The sequence below is a fragment of the Cydia amplana genome, chromosome 10 (assembly GCF_948474715.1).
Source record: "Cydia amplana chromosome 10, ilCydAmpl1.1, whole genome shotgun sequence".
NCBI classification, from domain to species: domain Eukaryota; kingdom Metazoa; phylum Arthropoda; class Insecta; order Lepidoptera; family Tortricidae; genus Cydia; species Cydia amplana.
In genome coordinates this window covers 2243544-2267785 of record NC_086078.1, presented here as the reverse complement: position 1 = coordinate 2267785, position 24242 = coordinate 2243544, and the positions used below count along the sequence as shown (strand labels likewise).

At 40.3% G+C, this 24242-nt stretch overlaps 1 protein-coding gene across 1 annotated transcript; it reads left to right on the top strand.

Annotated features, from left to right (window-relative positions):
• Positions 1–875: 875 nt before the first annotated feature.
• LOC134651666 (cAMP and cAMP-inhibited cGMP 3',5'-cyclic phosphodiesterase 10A-like) lies at positions 876–23673 on the top strand. Its single transcript, XM_063506766.1, has 15 exons — positions 876–1044; positions 2082–2285; positions 2778–2876; positions 4403–4605; positions 5154–5327; positions 5723–5862; positions 6830–6999; positions 7492–7625; positions 8163–8281; positions 8855–9095; positions 12200–12355; positions 19558–19737; positions 20256–20354; positions 20472–20641; positions 23531–23673. The coding sequence occupies exons 1-15, from the start codon at positions 876–878 to the stop codon at positions 23643–23645; spliced, it is 2373 nt and encodes a 790-aa protein (XP_063362836.1). The 3' UTR covers positions 23646–23673.
• Positions 23674–24242: the final 569 nt, after the last annotated feature.

Here is a 24242-nt window from a genome sequence, read left to right as displayed (position 1 = left end):
ATTGTAAGTTAAACATAGCGAATTTTCCTAAACCGTAAGTACTTAACGCCCAAGTGGTCCTTTAAGGTGGGAGTGGTGAGTGATGAGTCTTGAGGTTACAGCGACTGCTACACTAATTTGCTACCTGCTGCTGGCATAAAAACTATTCCATCCCATTATTTTTTTACCGCCATTGGTATATTTAATAAAATTATGTTATCTAATACCTTTAAACGAGCAATTCTTGTTTATTTATTTATATATATATATATTTCGGGGATCTCGGAAACGGCTCTAACGATTTCGATGAAATTTGCTATATGGGAGTTTTCGGGGGCGAAAAATCGATCTAGCTAGGTCTTATCTCTGGGAAAACGCGCATTTTCGAGTTTTTATATGTTTTCCGAGCGAAGCTCGGTCACCCAGATATTGGTACTTACACGCCAACATCATTGTGACAAGCTAGCAAATGTAAACCTTATTTGAAAGTATGAAAGTTATTATTATAGAAGCCTTATTATAGATTGTTCCGTTCTCGAGAACGTTCTTCGTTTTGTAACTTGTACTAAGTACAGTGCAGCATAAGTTGCTAAGCAGGCGGCAGGCGAGATGTTCAAAATTACCTAGACGCGCTCTTATTCTCTTAACAATAAAGTCGCGTCAAAATCATTTTGAACACCTCGCCCGCTTAGCAACTACCTATTGCTGCTGATTGTACAGCAAGTTTTATGTAAAAGGTTTTTATCAAGGCGCAAACATGACCAACGGCAAAACTTATGATTAAGAATAATAACTGCCAAAGTTATCATTGACATTAACTGTCATATTTCCAAATAAACGAGTTGTAAACGAGGACATTTAGTTATATTTTGGTTATATTATATTCTCTTGAAACCATGTCGGCGAAATCCAATATAAAGACCGCAGCCAACGAAGATGAGGACGAAAAAAAGAGTCTGAAAAAGCATTCCAAGCAAGCATTCCATCACCCATCCACTCTGGACAGCAACAAGCAACCTAGTAAAACCGCCAGCCTACTTCGCAAAACGCAGTCGCATTTCTTAGGTAACTTGACAACAAGTTGAGGGGAGATCTTTTCAGACAAATTTAGGTATAAAATAAATGAATATTTGGGGACATTCTTACACAGATCGACCTAGCCCCAAACTAAGCAAAGCTTGTACTATTTGTATAGATACATAGAAAACACCAATGACGCAGGAACAAATATCTGTGTTCATCACACAAATAAATGCCCTTACCGGGATTCGAACCCGGAAGAATCCGCTACATAGGCAGGGTCAATATTATACCACGTGTCCCAAAATTCAACGATAAGCTGGCACCAAGATAGACCTGCTCATGTCTACTCGAGGAAAAAAAAATATCTCAATTTATTATGGATATCCAAAAAAAATATGAAAATCGACACCCCAGTGGTATTTTTAACTACTATGACTACAATTTTTCAATTTTTTTTTTTACAAAATTTTTATTTTTATCTTAGTTGCCGACGCGTGTAGTACCTACGTATTCGAGTTTTTGCCATAATAATATGATGGTCTTTACAACCAACAAATTTATAGTCCGGTCTTCTCCACATTAATAAATATTAAATAATAAATAAATATTATGGGACAATCTTACACAAATCGACCTAGTCCCACGGTAAGCTCATAAGGCTTGTGTTGTGGGTACTAGACGACGATATATATAATATATAGATACATATAAGTACTTAAATACATAGAAAACATCCATAACTAAGGAACAAATATTTGTGATGAACACACAAATAAATGCCCTTACCGGGATTCGAACCCGGGACCTCCAGCTTCGTAGGCAGGGTCACTACCGACTAGGCTACGGAGGCCGTTGCCATTGGACCTTAGTCTTAACACATTCAGTGCCGAAAACCCGACTATCGGGTACCTACTTTAATGATTTCGTTCCCAGGCCGGACGACCCAATAGTCAGGATCGTGGTACAACAGCTTTATATGACGAAATTTTTGTGGCCTGGCGCGGATGTCTTGTTTGGCCGGGTGGCAATGAATGTGTTAAGCAATATGTGACTAAATATAATTATTTTCATCTTCTAAGTGTCGTCTGAGAAACTGGACAAGGCCACGAAAAGGGTTATAGCTCCGTACGCGCAGATAGTGAGGAAAGGGTTAAAAGAAGAGAGGAAAGAAGGGACATACTTGGATATAAATAGGTTCAATGTGTTTTTGGAAGATAAAGTGGATTTGGATTCGCTGCTGTATGAGACTGCTATGGTGTTGAAGACTGTTACTAATAGTTCTGGTAAGCAATAAAATAACTGTATTGACCGCATTTAGGGACTTTGCACAAATGGCGGACTTAGGGATTAAGTCCGCCATTTGTGCAATATACCTATGTTGTTGAAAAAAATTGTGTTACACGTAGCAAAGGTTGCCTATCGTTCTTTGAAAGCCTAATAGTTACCCTCGCTTGCTCAGGTCTCAAAATAAGCACGAGAGGCAAACTAATAATAATCTACCCATTCCTTTGCTAAACGCGTTCCGTAGAGGCGTTTGGATTGGAAATAGGTGGCGAAACATCTAAATACCTAAGCCTAAGCTAAGATGTATAAGCCTAGAAAAATGCAGTCCACAGAATGTTTAATTCTTCTGTAATACCGGCTCAGCGGAGCGGTGTTTTGACTACTTATTAGATAAACCTACAGAACCATTGTTACTTTCTACCCGCTGTTACGTATGTCCCCGCTCTCCCCTACCTACGTTTTCATGTCATCCAAAACGATCATAATTTCAGGAGCGTTTGTGTACATTGTGAATAAAGTGAACAATGAACTGGTACTGATGCCAAAAAATACGAAAAACCCAGCGAGACATGAAGTAAACATTCCTATTGGTAAGTTATTTAATTTTCACATACTTAACTCACAGTGATGTTATAGTTCATAAAGCGCTATCTTTAGAAATGGTCTTTCGTAAGCTGCATTATTGCCAGGATTTAAAAAAAACTTAGGTTCGTGAAGTCCCAACTGATTTAACGCACACCCAACACGGAACAATGATTTTACAAGCAATGGCTGGAAAACTTGAGACATAAAAGGATTAAAAGGGGCCTCAGGCGTCATCGGGCTGGTAGCCTGCGGGCTCAGCACGGTTCCATTTTTATCCACTATCACTATGCCCGTCACTTTCGCACTTACATACTTGTTAGAACGTGACAGGCATGGTGATAAATGATAAAAATGCTACCGTGCTACTAGGGCTGGTCTCGGATCCAGAGGCTCAACATGAATATGTTATGAATGTGTGAATACACATTCGACTTGTGCGGCAAGAAGTGCCGTGCAGCGATAGGTTTATAGCGGAAACGCATTGGCCGTCTTAACCGCTCTTGCCACAGCGTTGCAACAACCATCCGTCAGGGATGCAGTGGCCATTGATGAGGTAGCCTTATTACGACCTTCCTACTCTCTCTTCAGCCTACTTCCGCTCTCTCCTACTTCGGTTCCTCGATAGGCTTCTGTAATTCGAACTCATCATCTATCAAGTAGGTACCTAATAGCCTATACTGCAGCCATTCTCAAAGTGTGTTCTGCGGAGCCCTAGGGTTCCGCGACACCCCTGCAGGGGTTCCGCAAGAATTTAGAATAATTTAGAATAATAAAAAAGCGGCCAAGTGCGAGTCGGACTCGCCCATGAAGGGTTCCGTATTTAGGCGATTTATGACGTATAAAAAAAAACTACTTACTAGATCTCGTTCAAACCAATTTTCGGTGGAAGTTTACATGGTAATGTACATTATATATTTTTTTTAGTATTATCATTCTCTTATTTTAGAAGTTACAGGGGGGGACACACACATTTTACCACTTTGGAAGTGTCTCTCGCGCAAACTATTCAGTTTAGAAAAAAATGATATTAGAAACCTCAATATCATTTTTGAAGACCTATCCATAGATACCCCACACGTATGGGTTTGATGAAAAAAAAATTTTTGAGTTTCAGTTCGAAGTATGGGGAACCCCAAAAATTTATTGTTTTTTTTCTATTTTTGTGTGAAAATCTTAATGCGGTTCACAGAATACATCTACTTACCAAGTTTCAACAGTATAGTTCTTATAGTTTCGGAGAAAAGTGGCTGTGACATACGGACGGACAGACAGACAGACAGACGGACAGACGGACAGACGGACAGACAGACAGACAGACAGACAGACATGACGAATCTATAAGGGTTCCGTTTTTTGCCATTTGGCTACGGAACCCTAATAAGCATAATTATTATGCTTATTAATAAAAAAATACACTTCTAAAATCTATTGTTTTACTGTAGGGTTCCATTCCATCAAGTATTTCGCTTTCCAAAAGGGTTCCGTCAAAAAAAAGATTGAGAACCGCTGGCCTACTGTTACTCTTTTTTAGAAGAGGGCAAAATGGCCGCAGCCCACGTGGCGTCGACCAAGGAATACCTCGTGCTGGACGACGTGCAGCGCGACCGGCGCTTCTCCTCAGGGCTTCGCTGGATTGATGCCAAGACCGCGCTCGTGATGCCCGTGCTGCAGCCGGACGGAGATTTATATGCTGTGCTAGAGCTGTATAGGACGTGTGCGGAGCCCTATGATCCGGTAAGGACAACAACCACGCGGTGGCAATCAGACGGAATTATGATTTCTAAAAATTCTTCTGAGCGCAATCAGCATACCACCATTCTACGATTAGTAAAAAACCGGCCAAGTGCGCACCATCAACAAAAAATAGAGCAAAAAAATCGTGTCTGTTGTATGGGAGCCCCCCTTAAATATTTATTTTATTTTTAGTATTTGTTGTTATAGCGGCAACAGAGAAACATCATTTGTGAAAATTTCAACTGTCTAGCTATCGAGGTTCATGAGATACAGCCTGGTGACAGACGGACGGACGGACAGCGAAGTCTTAGGTAATAGGGTCCCATTTTTTACCCTTTGGGTACGGAACCCTAAAAATAGATATAAGATAAGGCGAAGTCTCTCCTGATAGTCCTGATTAAGAATTACCACTTTGGTTTTGCTCCTTTAATTGTCACAGTGGCCCGCCGACACAATCTTGATAATTCTGATGACTTTTTAATTCTCATTATGACCAGCCGTAAGCTGCAACGTTATTTTTAGAATTTAATAGAATTTCTGAAACGCAGAACGTAGTCTACACAGTGCTGAGCGTGGCATGCTGGGCGGGCGCGGCGGCGCACCAGGCCGCCGCGCGCGTCACGCTACAAAAGACCGGCCATCTTAACGCGGAGCTGCGCGCTTTGCTCAACAGTTACTTCTGCAACTTGGCGTCGGTTGACACGATGCTTACCGACATGTTGGTAAGATGTAAAATTCATTAAAAACAGATTCGTCGTCCCTATTGGAAATTGTGCCTGGCAGAGCGCGGCGGACTGGTTGATATGAAATGAAAGTACTGACAGACTTTGGAGAACTCACATTTTTATTAATAATTTAACTACATGATACGTGCTTACAGGTGGACGGCTTGAGACAGAGAGCGCAATCAAAGGACAGTATAATTTGACATTGACAGATATTATATCACAGAATTCACAGACTAAACAACTGTATTTTTTAAGAAAAGGGTGTACAATAGTTTCAACTTTCCAACAGTCCCAACGATGAGATTTGTACCTTTCTGTAAAACTGTTCCTGTCCAGTCAAATGTTAAATTTCTCCGCTCAAAGCAATAGGTAACTGACAGTTTTTCCAGGCTGTAGTGAAGTCCTTCATGGGTGCCATGCGGAGCAGTTTCTACATCATCAACCGCGAGCGCGCCGAGTTGACGGCCGACATGTGGGACGACGGCTGGGCGGAGAACACTGCCATGCCCCGCAAGAAGACTAAAATCGAGTACTTTCATACATTTTTCCTCGGTCTTTTCTCTTTAGCTTAACTAACTTAAGTAGGTACCTATTTCTTAAAAAGTAAGATGATGTATTTTTTCCTAGTCTTCCCAGCACTGCATTTTTTTTATCCCAAAGCCACCTGAAACCCAAATTCTATTAAAATGATGAAGTACCTACACTATTTTATCTTTCGGATTTATTAAGCGCAGGCGTTTTCCGATTCAAATGTACACAATGAAAATATATAGGTACCACCTACCAGGGATGTTGCGGATGCCGATTTTTTGACATCCGCGGATGCGGATGCGGATGCGGATTTTTAAAGGCTCACATCCGCGGATGCGGATGCGGATGCGGATGTCAAGATTAGGTACTTAGAAAACGTCAAATATTACATTTTTAGTATTTTTTTATTAAAAAAAAAAAACGAAACGTTTAGTATTTGAACAAGAATATACGTGATGCGTTATATTTAATAAACAGTAACTTGGCTGACTTTTCTGGATCTAGACGATTTCGTTATAGGTAATTACGAAATTACCTAGCACTTACGCCGCCGCTAAGACGTTCCTGTACCGACCGATCCGCATCCGCATAAGCTCCGCATCGATTTTATGCGGATGCGGATGTTGAAAATAATGCGGAAGTTCCGCGGTTGCGGATGTTCGCAACATCCCTGCCACCTACTCACAATATTTTCTTCGGTTACCGCGATAGATAGGTACCTACTCATTAAATAAAACTATTAGGACGGATTACCTACATCGCGTTACATTTGAATGTATACTACATCCCGACGTTTCGAACCCTTTACAGCGTTCGTGGTCAACGGGCGTCTAATACGGTGATACGCGGGTGGCGGGTGATGTAGTATAAATTCAATATACGCGATATACTTAATCCGTTTACTCACGTTTTTTTCCATCGCTTAGGTACATGTATCCTTATTCCATTCCCTTGCAACCCATCAGCTTGAACGCCGAAAAGACCCCGGCAGGCCTAGTTGCACGGACCGGGGCTTCCCTCAACGTGCGAGACGCGTACAAGGACCCTCGATTCACGAAGGAGGTGGACCCCACCACGGGTATCGTCGTGCGATCGTGCCTGGCTATGCCGATTATGGATAAAAAGGGAGTTATTGGTGAGTTATGTTACCGTGGTATATTAATTAGAGCACAGACCAATTTTCTGCAATACAAGTAAGTAATACATAGTTGAAGTTTGTCGGTTATATCTGGAAATTTTGCAGCAGTTAAAGAGAATTGGAAAATTAGTCGTAAGAAGATCGCATCAAATCTCTAAGGCCGAAAATTCCTTTCAATAAATGATCGTAACTGAAGAAAAGTGAGAACCTATAATTGGCTGTGTGATTCTATTGTTTTTTCTGGATATATGTAGGGCTGTTGGTTTTCTATGTACTAAAATAAAATAAAGTCTTATTCCAATGACGATATAATCATTTGTAGGAACGCCCAATTTGAAATTGAAATTCCCAATAAAACCGACACCATTTAGTTTGTTTCCGTCAAGTTTGTCTTATTAGTACACTCATTACCCACCGTTAAACTACTACTAACTAGTCGTACTATAATATCAAAGATGTGATGACTTGATGATGGTGTGTAATTGTCAGGAGTTGTCCAACTGACCAACAAAAAGAACGCGAAACCGTTCGAAGCCGAAGACGAGGAGATATTCAAAGTATTTGTCAGCTACTGCTCTCTCATCGTGCAGTTCTACCACATGCATCAGGAGAAGATCTACCATGTAAGTTAAAAAGTGCTATTGTTCAGTCAGCAGCAATAGTTGCTAAGCGGGCGAGATGTTCAAAATGATCTTACGCGACTTTATTGTTAAGAGAATCAGCGCGTCAATGTAATTTTTAACACCTCGCCCGCTTTAGAAACGTATTGCTGCTGACTGTTCATAAAAAAAATGTTGGGAAACTGGTTCTGTTTTGGCTTTTCTTTTCAAGTAGGAAGTAAATCAGGCAAGCCGGTAGATATCGAGTTTTATGGACGCTCTGCCACGATAGTAGAGTCTATACGGAAAGAGAAGAGTCGTGAAATCTATTGGGCCCCATACATTCCACGACTCTTCTCTTACCGCACAGACTCTACAATTAGAAAAGGTACGCCTATAAAAAGTCGTGAGATAACAGTCGATACTAGAAATTTAAGTACCTCAACTAGTACAAAAAACTTATTGATATTTCATAACCTTGCCTGTAAGTCAAATATTTATTTTCAAACACTAATTATAGGTAGGTAATACATATGTATATATGCCAATTGTATTTTGTAGGAAAACCTCAACCACGTGTACTGCGATCTGATGCACGTGCACCTGAAGCCGTGCCGACACGACTTCGACGAGCTCATGGAGACCAACGGGATAACGATACCGCCGAACAACTTTAACACGTAAGTAAACCCTACTTAAAGTTATTGAGTTACAGGTCGCTCCCAATCTAAATAATTACTTAAAGTTATTGAGTTACAGGTCGCCCCCAATCTAAATAATTATGTTCTCTTTATGTGCTAATTTAATCAGCGTTTTCTTTATATGCTGAAATTGCTGCAGGGAAAGCAGACGGTATCCGTACGTTCTTTCGACTTAACAAGTTAACAGAGCCATCATTAAGTTCGCTGAATCATCATGAGCTAGAGCCGAGCCGAGAGCGAGATTGCGGATATTTATCGTCCTATAAAAGCATCTTCGTCTTTTAACCTTGAGCTACTCTTTGCTGAGTAACTTACCTATCTAGGGCTAAAATGGAAGTCCATTTTGTGGGTTCTTTCTTGTGTATTGCGTGTCCCTTCGCGCGTTCCCAATTGTGAATATAAAATAAGTACCTATAAAGAAGTCCAAAAAATCCAAAAATCTACTAGTCATTGATGACCCAAACCCATATAATAAACAGTTTGGCCAATCCATCAGTTTTAGAGTTTGAAAATACTCGTCTATAAAGTTTCTTTAAACCTGTTTGTTTACAGCTACGACTTTCATATAAGCGAGATCAGCAAAGAAGACATGCCCGGGCTCGCATGCTACATGTTCAGCGAAACATTTATGAAGCAGAACTTATTCGACCGCACTCAAATGGCGGACTTCGCGCTAACCGTGCTCGGGTGCTACCGGCCCAACCCTTACCATAACGCAGAACATGCGTTTTGCTTTACGCACACTATGTATATGATACTGCTGACGAATCCGGGACACTTTGATCCTGTTGAGGTATTTGATTCTAGTTCTACCGTATGTCTGTATACCTTCTTTCCAAAATATCGACCAGGGACCCTACAACAGCCAGCGACGGCAACAGCAATATGACCTAGCTAATCTAGTCATGTAATCTTGGAAGGCAGGATTGAAAAGACAAGAGAAGAAGGGAAACCAAGAATTACTTATCTCGGCCAAATAAAAAAAAAATGCGTCGTATGAGGAAATTAAAAGACTGGCACAAGAAAGAAATGATTGGCGATTACTCCACCGACAATTTAAGAGCAAAGCTCTTAAGTTATGATGATGGTGATGAGTCATGTAACATGATATTTGTGAAGCTGACCGTATAATAGATGCGTTTAGCACAAAAACGGCTGTCAGTGTGTTCTCTAGTTCGGTTCAAGTTTGAAGGTTGTTGACATCATGGACCAGGTCCATGGTTGACATGCAATTCTGCATTTATTCCTCCCAATCTTTGGCGAAGACGTACCGTATTTCTGATTCCAGTTGTACAGATATGATAGTCGCATTTATTCACGTGAGGTCGTCTAACACTTTTCATCTACTGCTGTTAAAAAGTTACCTACAGTTGCGAACTTTATCACGTACGCCTGCTAATGACTAATTTAACTTCTTAAATAATTTTTAACAAGCAGAAACGTTTGCGACCGTTGCTATTAAGCTTAATAGAATAAATTTAATAGTGGAAAAATTACTGTCTTGGTTGAGACTTGAACTCACGGCCTCTGGATCGATAGCGCTCCAGCGCTCTGCCATCTGAGTCACCAAGACCTCATCCATAGCCAGCAAAGCGTGAGTGCAAGTCTCACCCAAGACAGTATTTTTTTCCACTTTTATAATAGGTAGGGATGATGACACATGTTGAATATTATAACAAAATCTAGTAAAATAGATAGCAAACGAGCAATTTATCACAATAATGTGGATATTAAAATAAAATATTGAAAAATTACATAAATACAGGACCTGAAAGTTTCAAAATTTAAGTTTTTTTTTAACTTCCAAAAACGATAAAAGTAAGGGTACCGTTCGATTCCTTACATTTCATCCAAAAAAATATTGTATAGCAACTACGAGGGGTGTTCAAAATATTCTCGGTATGAGAATGAAAACAAACAAGTACGAAAAGTTTGATATTTTTATTTTTCAATATACTCCCCCCCTATGTTCATACACTTAAAAGATCGATCAATTATTTTTTTTAATCCCTCGTAAAAATATTTTTTATCTTTCGTGTAAAAATGCTCCTCCACTGCCGCCTTCAATGCTTCATCGTCAGAAAATTTATTTCCACGCAGATCCTTTTTAAGATTGGGGAGCAAAAAGAAGTCGCTGGGGGCTAAGTCCGGACTATACGGTGGGTGAGTAACAGTTTTAAACCCACGTTCAACAATAGCTGCCTTGGCAATATGAGCAGTATGGACGGGGGCGTTGTCATGCAGAAGCAGAATACCTTTGGTTAACTTTCCTCGCCTCTTTTCTTTAATTACATCCTTTAATTGACGTAGAATGTTAGCGTAGTACTGTCCTGTGATATTTACACCTTTTTCTTTATAATCGATTACTAATACTCCTTCACAATCCCAAAATATCGTGGCCATGACCTTGCCAGCTGAAGGGATGACCTTCAACTTCTTGGGATGAGCTGAACCCTTAATGTGCCACTGCATGGACTCTTGTTTACTCTCTGGGTCATAATGATGAACCCAGGTTTCATCTCCAGTAACTATTCTTTGCAGCACCTCATCAGGATTTTCACCGCACAGGTCAATAAAATCGGAACAACAAGCTACACGCATGTCTTTTTGAAGCCGAGTCAGCATTCGCGGAACCCATCTTGCACTTACTTTTGACATATTAAGATGGTCATGTATAATATCATGTACGGTACCAATAGAGAGATTGGTTACTTGTGCTATAGATTTTACCTTCACTCGACCATCTTCCAATATAAGTTTTTCCACTTTATCAATATTTTCTTGTGAAGTAGCTACTACAGGCCGGCCAGGTCTAGGGTCATCTTCAATACTCTCCCTTCCGCGTTTAAACTCGCTTGACCACTTTTGAATGGTAGATAAAGAAGGAGCAGACTCACGGTAAACACAATCCATTTCCTCTTTTATGGTTTTTTGATTTTTACCCTGTTTTGTCAAGAATTTTATCACGCATCGATGTTCTAATTTAGTTAACATTGTCAATTCGCACAGGATGTTCATGTTTGTTCAGCAATTGCAGAAAAACAAAAGACTATCTCGGTTCGAATTATACTTTTTTTTAATGTCAATGAATAAACCTTAGCGGCCAGTAACGAAAGAAATTTTAGAAGAGGTCGTAAGATATCAATACCGAGAATATTTTGAACGCCCCTCGTATATACATACGCAATATTTCACCGACAAAAACGCAATTTTCTTAGTTTTGTCCATACCAGGGATGTTGCGAATATCCGCATCCGCATCCGCAACCGCGGAACTTCCGCATTATTTTCAACATCCGCATCCGCATAAAATCGATGCGGATTTAATGGGGATGCGGATGTGGAACAGATCGGTACAGGAACGTCTTAGCATCGGCGTAAATGCTAGACTGCTAGGTAATTTAGTTATTAACCAAAAAAACCTATTAGAAATGAGCAGTCAAGCGTGAGTGGGACTTAATGTACGGAACCCTTGGAACGCGAGTCCGACTCGCACTTGGCCGGTTTTTTGAAATAAAAATTACTAAAATGTAATATTTGACGTTTTTTATGGTATCTATCTTGACATCCGCATCCGCGGATGTGAGCCTTTAAAAATCCGCATCCGCATCCGCATCCGCGGATGTCAAAAAATCGGCATCCGCAACATCCCTGGTCCATACTACAAGATGGGCTCCCAGAGACCTTGACGTCACGGCCTCTGGCCGTTTTGTATAGGGCGTTTCGCGAGTGAAGTGCGACTCGGCCGGAGTGAAGTGTTAGACTTTTGTGTTAGTTTAATGCAATGGGTCCCATATAGACATTTGATCCTAAAAACAAACCCGATCGATTGATACCATAAATGAAAATTAGTCATGTAGCCTATTATGTATTGTAAGACTAACCTTGTGTTCACCAGACAGCGGCACTGCTCCTGTCCGGGCTATGCCACGACCTGGACCACCCTGGAGTAAACAACAACTTCCTGGTGCTCATCAACCACCCGCTCTCGCAGATGTACAGGACCTCGCTGTTGGAATACCACCATTACTTCCTTGCCAAGAAGCTTATTGAGGTACTGATTACTTGCAAAACACTGATTTACACTTTTATCGATTTTTACACATTATTAGATTGTACAACGGGACTTAATCGCGTATTTAAGTTTTAAGAGTTACCTCCGACTTTTAGAGGACGGCGTTGTCCCCGTGGTCTCGGAGAAGACTGGCTAAAGTTGACATCAACATCTTCTAGCCGCGCGAGTTTTTCGAACTACCCGCACTTGGTCTTGTCATAGAGAAATACAATAAGACAAGAGTGCTCACTCCATACCAGGCGCGGATCCACCGTTGTGGGCACGATGGGCATGCCCACAACCCTAATAGCTTTGGCAGAGAAATCTTTCTCAGAATTAGCTTATGGGGTCTTAGAAATCTTAAATATTCACAAATGTTAGTACAATTTCCTAAAAAATCATTCCAGCTTTTTACAGCTGTAGGAGTTTTATTAGCGTAGTTAGAGTAGCGTTTATTTTTATACTAGCTGTTGCCCGCGACTTCGTACGCGTGGATTTGTATATTGGTGGTTATAAATTCTACATTAGCTTAGAACATTATGCAGCAAAAGATAGCAGTAGGGACGGTTAATCATTTGTTAATGATTATACAACGCATGAGATTTGTCTTTCACAACCTGGCTACGAAGTTTCAAGCCCCTAACTGAATAAAATTGTTCTCGATAATCTCGATATAATCTCTCTCAACCCCCAGAAGATTTTCAAGTCCACTATTTAATAAAACCTACTACCTAACTACCTATTTACGAAGTTTGAAGTTCCTTGCTTTAAATAAAATTTGAACCCTCTACCAACTCTCAACCCCTGTTTAAACTTTTAGGGGATGAATTTTAAAAAAAGCTGAAATTACTTTTCTTGCATTGTAATAATATGCCTTTATACAACGATTCAAGTCCCGCACTCCGATAAATATTTGGGTTCCATACAAATTTTCGACCCCCTTCACCACCTTGGGGGATGAATTATCAAAAACTCTGAAATTAGTTTTCTTTTCTCTTAACCTCGTAAGTCCCCGCGTACTTGTACAAGTACAAATTAAGGATAGCACTGCAGACCTGACATTTTAACTACATAGATGGCGTAACTGCCTAATGTACTTACTCAAGTACAAATTTTTCATTCCCCATTTACCGGGTAGTTTTTTTACAACGGCAACACTGACACGGTCATTCTCATTCTATATTCTATGGTCAATTTCGCCATGTTAAACAGGTAAAGTCAACTGTCAGTGTCAGTATCACTTTTTCGCAAAATGGCCACACATTCAGGTCGCTGGCCAGCACGAGGTAAGATAATCGGTTTATATTCAAGTAATCACTTGTTTTTCCTGTTGTCATACGAATGTATTAGTATGTTTAAATTATAAATATTGTAAAATAAACAATATTTCAAAGAAACCTGTATATTTAAGGAGGTTTGTGATTGGTCAAAATAATTTGTACTTACGGTAGTACGTTCGGTCTAACTTACAAGTATTTTTTTCTTATTCTAGCGTTTGATGAAAAGCAAATATCACAACTTTTCAATAACTATGACTTCAAGGACTCGGATAATGAAGATATGTTTATATCTGAACCCGACCAAGAATCAAATAGGGACTTTTCTTCGTTTTCGGAATATGAAGATGGAGAAATAGAAGTTGCAGTACGCGGACGTGTATCTAGTCATCGATTTCAAAGTGCTCGTGGTCAATGAGGTGGGCGTAACCGTGGTAGAAGCACAAGTGTACAAGGGCGCGACGTGGGCAAAGTATCAGGGATAGGTCTGGAGATCTAGTCCAGGTTTTGAACACCCAAATCCAACCTCCGTGGATGTAGTATGGTATTAAAATAATGAAATGAGGTTATTTTATTCACCTTTTTATAAGAAGAAGATTAGTTATGTTGTAATAAAGTAAAATTTTTACTTTAGTGATGTTTAGAGAAAATATTTGATTTAATTTTAAATTTAAATAAATCCTTTAATTTTTTTTATTATACTGTGTAAAAACCCAATGTACTCACACAAGTACAAAATATTTTCAATAATTTCCTTCTTAACGAGGTGCTATACATAATAAACATACCATAAAAATACTCAAAATAAAACCTCACTTCAAAAAATCTCTAATATCGACATCTTTTTGTTTCGGTCTGAAGCACTATTCTTGGTTTGTACTTGTTATAGTACAGCCGGCAGATATGACTACTGCTGTCGGAAAAACACAGGACTTACGAGGTTAATAAAATATCTTTTTACGAAGCTTCAAGTTCCTAGCTTTAAATAAAATTATAACCTATACAATCTTTCAACCCCTTTTTAACCCTGTTATGGGATGAATTATTAAAAACGCTGAATAAGTTTTTTTGTTTTTTAATAAAATACCTTTTTACGAAGTTTCAAGTTCCTAGCTTTAAATAAAATTTGAACCCTATACAAATTTTCAACCCCTTTTGAACCCTTATAGGGTATGAATTTTTAAAAACGCTGAAATTACTTTTCTCGTATTCTAATAATATGTCATTATACAAAGATTCAAGTCCCGTACTTACAAAAAATATTGACCTCCATACAAATTTTCAACCCCTTTTTCACCACCTTAAATGTTGAATTTTGAAAAACGCTAACAACAGTTTTCTTCTCTTTTAATGAAATAACTTTTTACGAAGTTACAAATTCGTAGGTTAAAATAAAATGTAAACCCTATACAATCTTTCAACCCCTTTTTAACCCTTTTAAGGGATGAATTATTGAAAACGCTGAAATTACTTTTCTTGAGAATTAATAATATGGCTTTATACAAAGACTCAAGTCCCGCAATCTAAAAAATATTTGATCTCCGTACAAACTTTCAACCCCTTTTTCACCTACTCGGGGGATGAATTTTTAAAAACATTGAAATTTGTTTTGTTGTTTTTTAATTTAATGCCTTTTTGCGAAGTTTCAAGGTCTTAGCTTAAAATAAAATTTGCACCCCAAGACAAAGTTTCATCCCCTTTTTTACCCCCTTAGGGGTTGAATTTCCTAAAACTTCGCAATTACTTTTTTTTGTAATCGGCTATTATGCCTTTCTAAGAAGTTTCAAAGCATTTGTAATGGATTCAAACTTTCAACCCCTTTTTAACCCTGTTAGGGGATGAATTTTCAAAAACGCTGAAATTACTTTTCCTGTCTTATAATATTATACCCATATACAAAGTTTAAAGTCACACACTCACAAAAATATTTGATCTCCATACAAACTTTCAACCCCTTTTTCACCACCTTGGGGGATGAATTTTCGAAAACGCTGAAATTAGTTTTCTTATTTTTTAATACAATACATTTTTACAAAGTTTAAAATTCCTAGCTTAAAATAAATCTTGAACCCCATACAACCTTTCATCCCCTTTTTAACCCTTTTAAGGGGTGAATTTTTAAAAATGCTGAAATTACTTTTCTTGAGTTTTAATAATATGGCTTTATACAAAGACTCAAGTCCCGCACTCTCAATAATATTTGATCTCCGTACAAACTTTCAACCCCTTTTTCACCACCTCGGGGGATGAATTTTTAAAAACGCTGAAATTATTTTTCTTGTTTTTTAATTTAATACCTTTTTGCAAAGTTTCAAGGTCCTAGCTTAAAATAAAATTTGCACCCCAAGACAAAGTTTCATCCCCTTTTTTACCCCCTTAGGGGTTGAATCTTCTAAAACTTCGCAATTACTTTTTTTTGTAATCGGCTATTATGCCTTTCTAAGAAGTTTCAAAACATTTGTAATGGATTCAAACTTTCAACCCCTTTTTAACCCTGTTAGGGGATGAATTTTCAAAAACGCTGAAATTACTTTTCCTGTCTTATAATAATATACCCATATACAAAGTTTAAAGTCACACACTCACAAAAATATTTGATCTCCATACAAACTTTCAACCCCTTTTTCACCACTTTGGGGGATGAATTTTCGAAAACGCTGAAATTAGTTTTCTTGTTTTTTAATATAATACATTTTCACAAAGTTTCAAATTTCTTGCTTAAACTAAAACTTGAACCCCATACAACCTTTGATCCCTTTTTTAACCCCCTTAGGGGTTGAATTTTTCAAAATCGCTTCTTATCTCTTGTACACTTTACAAATGCAACCTAGTGTGCAAATTTCAACTTTCTAGCTTTTGTAGTTTCGGCTCTGCGTTGATGAATCAGTCAGTCAGTCAGTCAGTCAGTCAGTCAGTCAGGACACTTGCATTTATATATATAGATTTATCTATCTATGTATGTATAAAAAGTGCTATCTTTGAATCAATGTTGGTAACGCAATTGCTAAATTACTAATTTAACTGTTAGTTAAATATTTAATAAAACTGACAATTTAAGGATGACTCAAGCTAGACCGGGACGGGGTCGGGCCGGAGCTTCCGGCGCTTCGTTTTCTATGTAAGCACCACGTGATCACCGATTAGCAGCCATAGAAAATTACATGTCGGACGCCTCGGCCCGGGCACGGCCTGGTCTAGCGCGAGTCGTCCTTTATTCGAAAATATCTTTAGTCTATCGATAACTTCAAAATGCGTGTGATACCTGATTGGAATCGAAATAATCGGAACAAATCAAATTACATTATAGTAGGACCTAGAGTTAGATTTGTTTTATTGGAAATCCCTTCTTTAGGAATCTTTTGTTTTCATTTGTTAAATATTAATAGCATTAGTAATTTATGATATAAATATTGGCAAAAAACAGAATACCATATTATATATGTCGAAAAGGAAGAGGGCTAATTGTGTGGGGCTATTGATAGCGGGTGGTGGGCATGGTACCTCGATGTATTACTTCACAGCCAAAATAGTAGGTATGCTACCAACGCATGAAATAAACATTCAGACTCGTTAACCATACTAGTGCCTACTATATTTCAGTACTAAATAATCAAAACGACGAATCACTATTTAGATCCAAAATTATTTAATTTAAAATAAAAAGATCACATGAAATTTCAAATCTTTATTTTACAAAAGTAAGCTTCTAATGGCACATAAGAAATCAAAATAACACTTGGAATAAAACACTTAGTTAAACGGTTAAAGAACGTGAGAATCTATAAGCTTTCAGAATAATCCTTCAGGTATAAGCCTTCAGTAACGTAGCGAATTAGGCACGAGCTTGGCTAACGTCCGATCTCTAGCGCGGTCCGATCGAGAAGAAAGAAGCCAGTTCCAGCGGCGGAGCCAACTGCTCCCGCCTCCAATTCAAGTGGGTAAACCTGCCTGACCAGTCTACCAACATAACGACAAAAATGCCCACTCGTGCCTACGTTCACTCAAGATACACCTCTTGACGTTCCAAAGCCTTCTACCTGTCATCTTAGTTCAACAATACGCCAATAAATGGTGACGTTATTCACTACGCAACTTTATTATTTCGTTACAAGCAAATAATACGTAGCCAAACATTGCTAATCGACTTTATACAGGCGTTTAAAGCTATGAACTGTAACACTGCAATACGTCCTTCTGGTGTCTCGCTCCGACATATATAATAGCGACCCGCCCCGGCTTCGCACGGGTTAACAAATTATACATAAACCTTCCTCTTGAATCACTCTATCTATTAAAAAAACCCGCACCAAATCCGTTGCGTAGTTTTAAAGAATTAAGCATACAGACAGACAGACAGACAGCGGGAAGCGACTTTGTTTTAAATTGTTTTATACTATGTAGTGATAGTGATTTTGCATTTTTTTATGTGCTTCGAATAAATTTCTAGACATTATTCCGAATTTAATGGGGTACTTATCACAAGTATTTTTTAGGATAGGTATCTCTATTTTCCACCATTTTGAATTTGTCCATTATACTACTTAACGAAATCTTTAAAAAGTGCATAAAATCTAAAAAAAAAACGTTACTCGACTATAAGTTCCTTAAACGAGAAGATTACTCTGCCAAATGAAATTCTTACAATAATTGTTCTGCTAATGAACACAAAAACGAATTGAACGGTATGTGAACCAAAACTAGCAAATGTCGTCTAAAAGTTAGATGTTCGGCGAAACGTTGTGTGTGAAAAATCTGCGAAAAATTGGTCGGGGAATCATTAGGTACCTACCCCCCTAATAGATTTGTGACGTCACACTTTCACGGTTTATTGAGATCGGGATGGTCGTTCTAGAGTCATGATTGTTCATGAGCGAGTTCGACACCTACTCTGACTCGTACTTGCCGATTTTCGGGTGGCTGTGACCACAACCTGTTTTGAGGGCTGGATCCGCGCCTGCTCCATACATCAGTTCAGACTATTAATTGCAGTGTCTACATCTAGCATCGAGTAGCGGAACTATCAGTAATGCTACTTGACAACAGATGTAGCACCGACCGGAAAGTCTTATCTCAACAGCATAAGACTTTCCTGTCGGTGCTACATCTATTGTCAAGTAGCAGTACTGATAATTCCGCTACTCGATGCTAGATGCTAATAGTCTTTTTGGTACTAAAAGTGATGTATGGAGTGAGCACTCTATGTATTTTTTTCTCTATGGTCTTGTTTAGGTATCAGCTTGAACGTTTTGCGCACTAGGGAACGTCGGAGGTAAATCTTAAAACTTAAATACGCGATTAAGTCCCGTTGTATGATTACTTGCAGTTTGTAACTTGTACCTACACGAACCCTGAGGAAGTGAAATAAACTCTTTGCCGAGAAATCTCGGTCATTTGTAACCTAAATAAAATTTTCTCGGTCACGAAATTCATGGACTAGTTAATACACTTCGTGCTCTAACTTTAAATTCCACCCCTGGGCCTTAATTATGAACCACAAACAAACCCAGTAAAAAGATGTGGCAACTGCAACCATTTGGTAATGATATCGATCCCAGTGCGCCCTCACGAACGGCAAAGAGGATGAAACGCCGGAGTGGGTTTAGTGGGTAGGGCCAAATTCTCCCCCCCTCTCGCCAAGAGAGGGATAAGGAGCGGCGAGTCCCACACACCGTGCGTAAATGCATTCCCACTCCGTCAAAAAAAAAAAAAAAGCTCACCGCCAAGCTGTCATCACATTTCGATATACCGCCTTATGGTTTTTCTTTCATTCATGACTGATGAAAAATCGTACGTATCGTCGTTCATATTTGTCATTTATTCTAGGAAAGACAGTTCAATATGCACCAAAAGTCTAATAAGTTTGTTAAACTAATCTGCTGTAGTTTTACTTAAGGTATACCTAGTTTTTCCTTTTTTTTATCTTAGGATAAGAAAATCTTATCAAACCTACCACCAGCCGACCAGGAGCGCATACTAGAGGAGATCAAATACGACATTCTCTGCACGGACCTAGCCGTGTACTTCCAAGTGAGAGCCCAGCTCGCCAACATAGTCGCCGAAGGAACCTTCGACTGGAAACTGTCCACACACAGGAACCTGCTAAAGGTACTTTCTCCGTCATCTAATAGTTTAAATACTGTTTCATCCTTACTGTTTCAGAGTTCAGGCTCCGTTGTCCTACTTTAGCGCCAGCACCAAACTGTATCGTTAAAGAGTTCGCTAAATTTTATTGTATGTAAAGTTTCGGTGACGTTGATCAAGTCTGTCAAATGCGGATGGTGCAACTGGCACTATTTTAGATAGATAGATAGATTCATTTATTGGTACTGATCATACACTGTCAACATGGGTTCATATTTACAATGGGATTCAAGTGCATTACAATTAATGATTTCATAGTAGGTATATAAAACTTCAATTAAATATCAATTCAAAAAATAATACAATAGCAAATTTAGTCGCTCAGACCTCGGAATTTGGTATCCTATTTCGTGAAACTGTCATATATTCCTCTCATCGTCCAGTCAACGCTTCTTAAGCTTACCCGTTCACGTTCGTGAGTTTTACTGAAAATACGATGATAAATCTCTACACCTTACCTACTTCTAAATCTGATTTTTCAGGGAATACTTATGACGACAAGCGACCTCTCTGGATGCTGCAAGCCGTTTGGTGTTGCTAAAGCTATAACGGCATGTATATACGAGGAGTTTTACAATCAAGTAAGTTATATCAACTATGATTATCTTAATAGTTAACCACTAACGTTAACTCATTTGACTCCCAACGTGGGGCCTAAATCTAGTCTAGAATCGTCTAACCAATTTCTCAATTGCTAGGGTGACAAAGAGCGCGAAATGGGCTACACGCCACTCAGCATGATGGACCGAAAGCGCTCCTTGAACCAGCCAGCTGAGCAGATACAGTTCCTCTGCGTGGTGGTGATGCCCTGTCTACTGTTACTTCAGCATGTCTTCCCCAATACATCCCAGCTGGCTGATAACTGCAGGTATCATTCTATGACCCAGGGATCTCCAACTCTCAACATGATGGACCGCGTCTTGAACTAGTCAGCTGAGCAGATAGTTCCTCTGCGTGGTGGTGATGCCCTGTCTACTGTTACTTCAGCATGTCTTCCCCAATACAGCCCAGCTGGCTGATAACTGCAGGTATCATTCTATGAGTCCAGGGATCTCCAACTCTCTGCATCATGGACCGCGTGTTGAACCAGCCAGCTGAGCAGATAGTTCCTATGCGTGGTGGTGATGCCCTGTCTACTGCTGCAGCATGTCTTCCCCAATACAGCCCAGATGGCTGATAACTGCAGGTATCATTCTATGAGCCAGGGATCTCCAACTCTCAGCATGATGGACCGCGTGTTGAACCAGCCAGCTGAGCAGATACAGTTCCTCTGCGTGGTGGTGTTGCCTTTCTACTGTTACTTCAGCATGTCTTCCCCAATACAGCCCAGCTGGCTGATAACTGCAGGTATCATTCTATGAGCCAGGGATCTCCAACTCTCAACATGATGGACCGCGTGTTGAACCAGCCAGCTGAGCAGATACAGTTCCTCTGCGTGGTGGTGATGCCCTGTCTACTGTTACTTCAGCATGTCTTCCCCAATACATCCCAGCTGGCTGATAACTGCAGGTATCATTCTATGACCCAGGGATCTCCAACTCTCAGCATAATGGATCGCGTCTTGAACCAGCCAGCTGAGCAGATAGTTCCTCTGCGTGGTGGTGATGCCCTGTCTACTGTTACTTCAGCATGTCTTCCCCAATACATCCCAGCTGGCTGATAACTGCAGGTATCATTCTATGAGTCCAGGGATCTCCAACTCTCAACATGATGGACCGCGTCTTGAACTAGTCAGCTGAGCAGATAGTTCCTCTGCGTGGTGGTGATGCCCTGTCTACTGTTACTTCAGCATGTCGTCCCCAATACAGCCCAGCTGGCTGATAACTGCAGGTATCATTCTATGAGCCAGGGATCTCCAACTCTCAACATGATGGACCGCGTGTTGAACCAGCCAGCTGAGCAGATACAGTTCCTCTGCGTGGTGGTGATGCCCTGTCTACTGTTACTTCAGCATGTCTTCCCCAATACATCCCAGCTGGCTGATAACTGCAGGTATCATTCTATGACCCAGGGATCTCCAACTCTCAGCATAATGGATCGCGTCTTGAACCAGCCAGCTGAGCAGATAGTTCCTCTGCGTGGTGGTGATGCCCTGTCTACTGTTACTTCAGCATGTCTTCCCCAATACAGCCCAGCTGGCTGATAGCTGCAGGTATCATTCTATGAGCCAGGGATCTCCAACTCTCAGCATGATGGACCGCGTGTTGAACCAGCCAGCTGAGCAGATACAGTTCCTCTGCGTGGTGGTGTTGCCTTTCTACTGTTACTTCAGCATGTCTTCCCCAATACAGCCCAGCTGGCTGATAACTGCAGGTATCATTCTATGAGCCAGGGATCTCCAACTCTCAACATGATGGACCGCGTGTTGAACCAGCCAGCTGAGCAGATACAGTTCCTCTGCGTGGTGGTGATGCCCTGTCTACTGTTACTTCAGCATGTCTTCCCCAATACAGCCCAGCTGGCTGATAACTGCAGGTATCATTCTATGAGTCCAGGGATCTCCAACTCTCAACATGATGGACCGCGTCTTGAACTAGTCAGCTGAGCAGATAGTTCCTCTGCGTGGTGGTGATGCCCTGTCTACTGTTACTTCAGCATGTCTTCCCCAATACAGCCCAGCTGGCTGATAACTGCAGGTATCATTCTATGAGTCCAGGGATCTCCAACTCTCAGCATAATGGATCGCGTCTTGAACCAGCCAGCTGAGAAGATACAGTTCCTCTGCATAGTGGTGATGCCCTGTCTACTGCTGCAGCATGTCTTCCCCAATACATCCCAGCTGGCTGATAACTGCAGGTATCATTCTATGACCCAGAGATCTCCAACTCTCAGCATGATGGACCGCGCGTCTTGAACCAGCCAGCTGAGCAGATACAGTTCCTCTGCGTGGTGGTGATGCCCTGTCTACTGTTACTTCAGCATGTCTTCCCCAATACAGCCCAGCTGGCTGATAGCTGCAGGTATCATTCTATGAGCCAGGGATCTCCAACTCTCAGCATAATGGACCGCGTCTTGAACCAGCCAGCTGAGCAGATAGTTCCTCTGCGTGGTGGTGATGCCCTGTCTACTGTTACTTCAGCATGTCTTCCCCAATACATCCCAGCTGGCTGATAACTGCAGGTATCATTCTATGAGCCAGGGATCTCCAACTCAGCATAATGGGACCGCATCTCCAACCAGCCCCCTGGCGGGTGCTTAGACAAGACGCCAATCGTTCACGCTCTGTAGCTTAGCGTACTACAAAGTAAGTACCTACAAACAAAATTGAAGTCGAAGTGCCATGTAGTGCATAATTGTTTTGTTTTCCATCGTATTTCCTCGGAAACGTTCGTATTTGTCATGCTACTTCAGTCAACCTCAGTACTTTTTGTACTGAGACTGACTGAAATAGCATGACACCTTCGTACTGTACTCAAATTCCACAGAACATATTAAAGAGGTAAGAACGGCTATCGCGCGCAGTTAGTATCGGAACCGGTGTCGCTGCTCGTTCCCCTCCACATTTCCACATTTCTCGCGCAACGGTAGTAAAAACTTGTGTGCCTGGTGAATGGATACGCCTCCTTTAGACAGATTTGATGTGTGGCTTCTTAATCTGAACGTTATTGTGGCAAAAGGCATGTTTACGTTTTTCGGTCAGCGCGGGCGAGTACTAGCATGCGAGCGTTTGCTCATAACCGGTGGCGACACGTACCCTGCTCGCATCGCCATTCTAACTTGTTCTGTGTCAAATTCTATAACTTAGTTTTTTTTATAGATCGACCCAGGAATCGTGGCACGAGGAGATCGAGATCCGCGGCCAGAAGTTGTGGAAACAGGACGACTCGCTCGTGAGCATCGGACGCAAAAACATCAAATACACCCCGGAGTAGGTGGACGATGGAATATGCACCTTACACTGAGGAGTTATGGTTGTTTTTGCTTTGTATAATACACTTTGTGTAGGTAGCCAATGGGGTCACAAAGTAGTTGAAGATTAACTGTAGGTTGGCTCAAGATTGTCTCATTCTGACAGGGTTCATAGACACCACTTGACACGCTCTTATTCTCTTAACAAGAACAAAGAAAGTATAGGTACGGTATAGGTAACTTCTACTATAGTTCGTTTTTTTAGCATTAGAAATAAGGTATAGCCTGACCAGTAATATATGATAATTGTCAAGAGGGCGCTGTTATTCTCATGTATAGGGTGACAATTCAGTGTAGTATGAAAAAATTAGTTCCAGTGAAATTCCGCAACATGGCGCACCCTCAATAGATCCTGGTTCACCTATAAACAATCTTGATGTCTTCTAATTGAAAAACACATTTTAAAAATAAGTTACGGCAAATATGTAACAATTATGAATCTAATACGATCATTTATATTCTTCTGCTTTCATAAGTAATATTTTTCATTTTTAAAAAGCGTTTTTAATTAAAAGACATGTCAAGATCGCTTACCTTCTTGCAAGTTCTTTCTAATGCTA

What these genes read in the sequence shown, in the direction of transcription:
- LOC134651666 (XM_063506766.1), top strand. Translation starts at nt 876, where the DNA reads ATGTCGGCGAAATCCAATATAAAGACCGCAGCCAACGAAGATGAGGAC. An exon ending in GTGCGGAGCCCTATGATCCG is followed by an intron (nt 4,606 to 5,153) that starts GTAAGGACAACA and finishes TCTGAAACGCAG; the next exon opens with AACGTAGTCTACACAGTGCT. An exon ending in ACGAGGAGTTTTACAATCAA is followed by an intron (nt 20,355 to 20,471) that starts GTAAGTTATATC and finishes CTCAATTGCTAG; the next exon opens with GGTGACAAAGAGCGCGAAAT.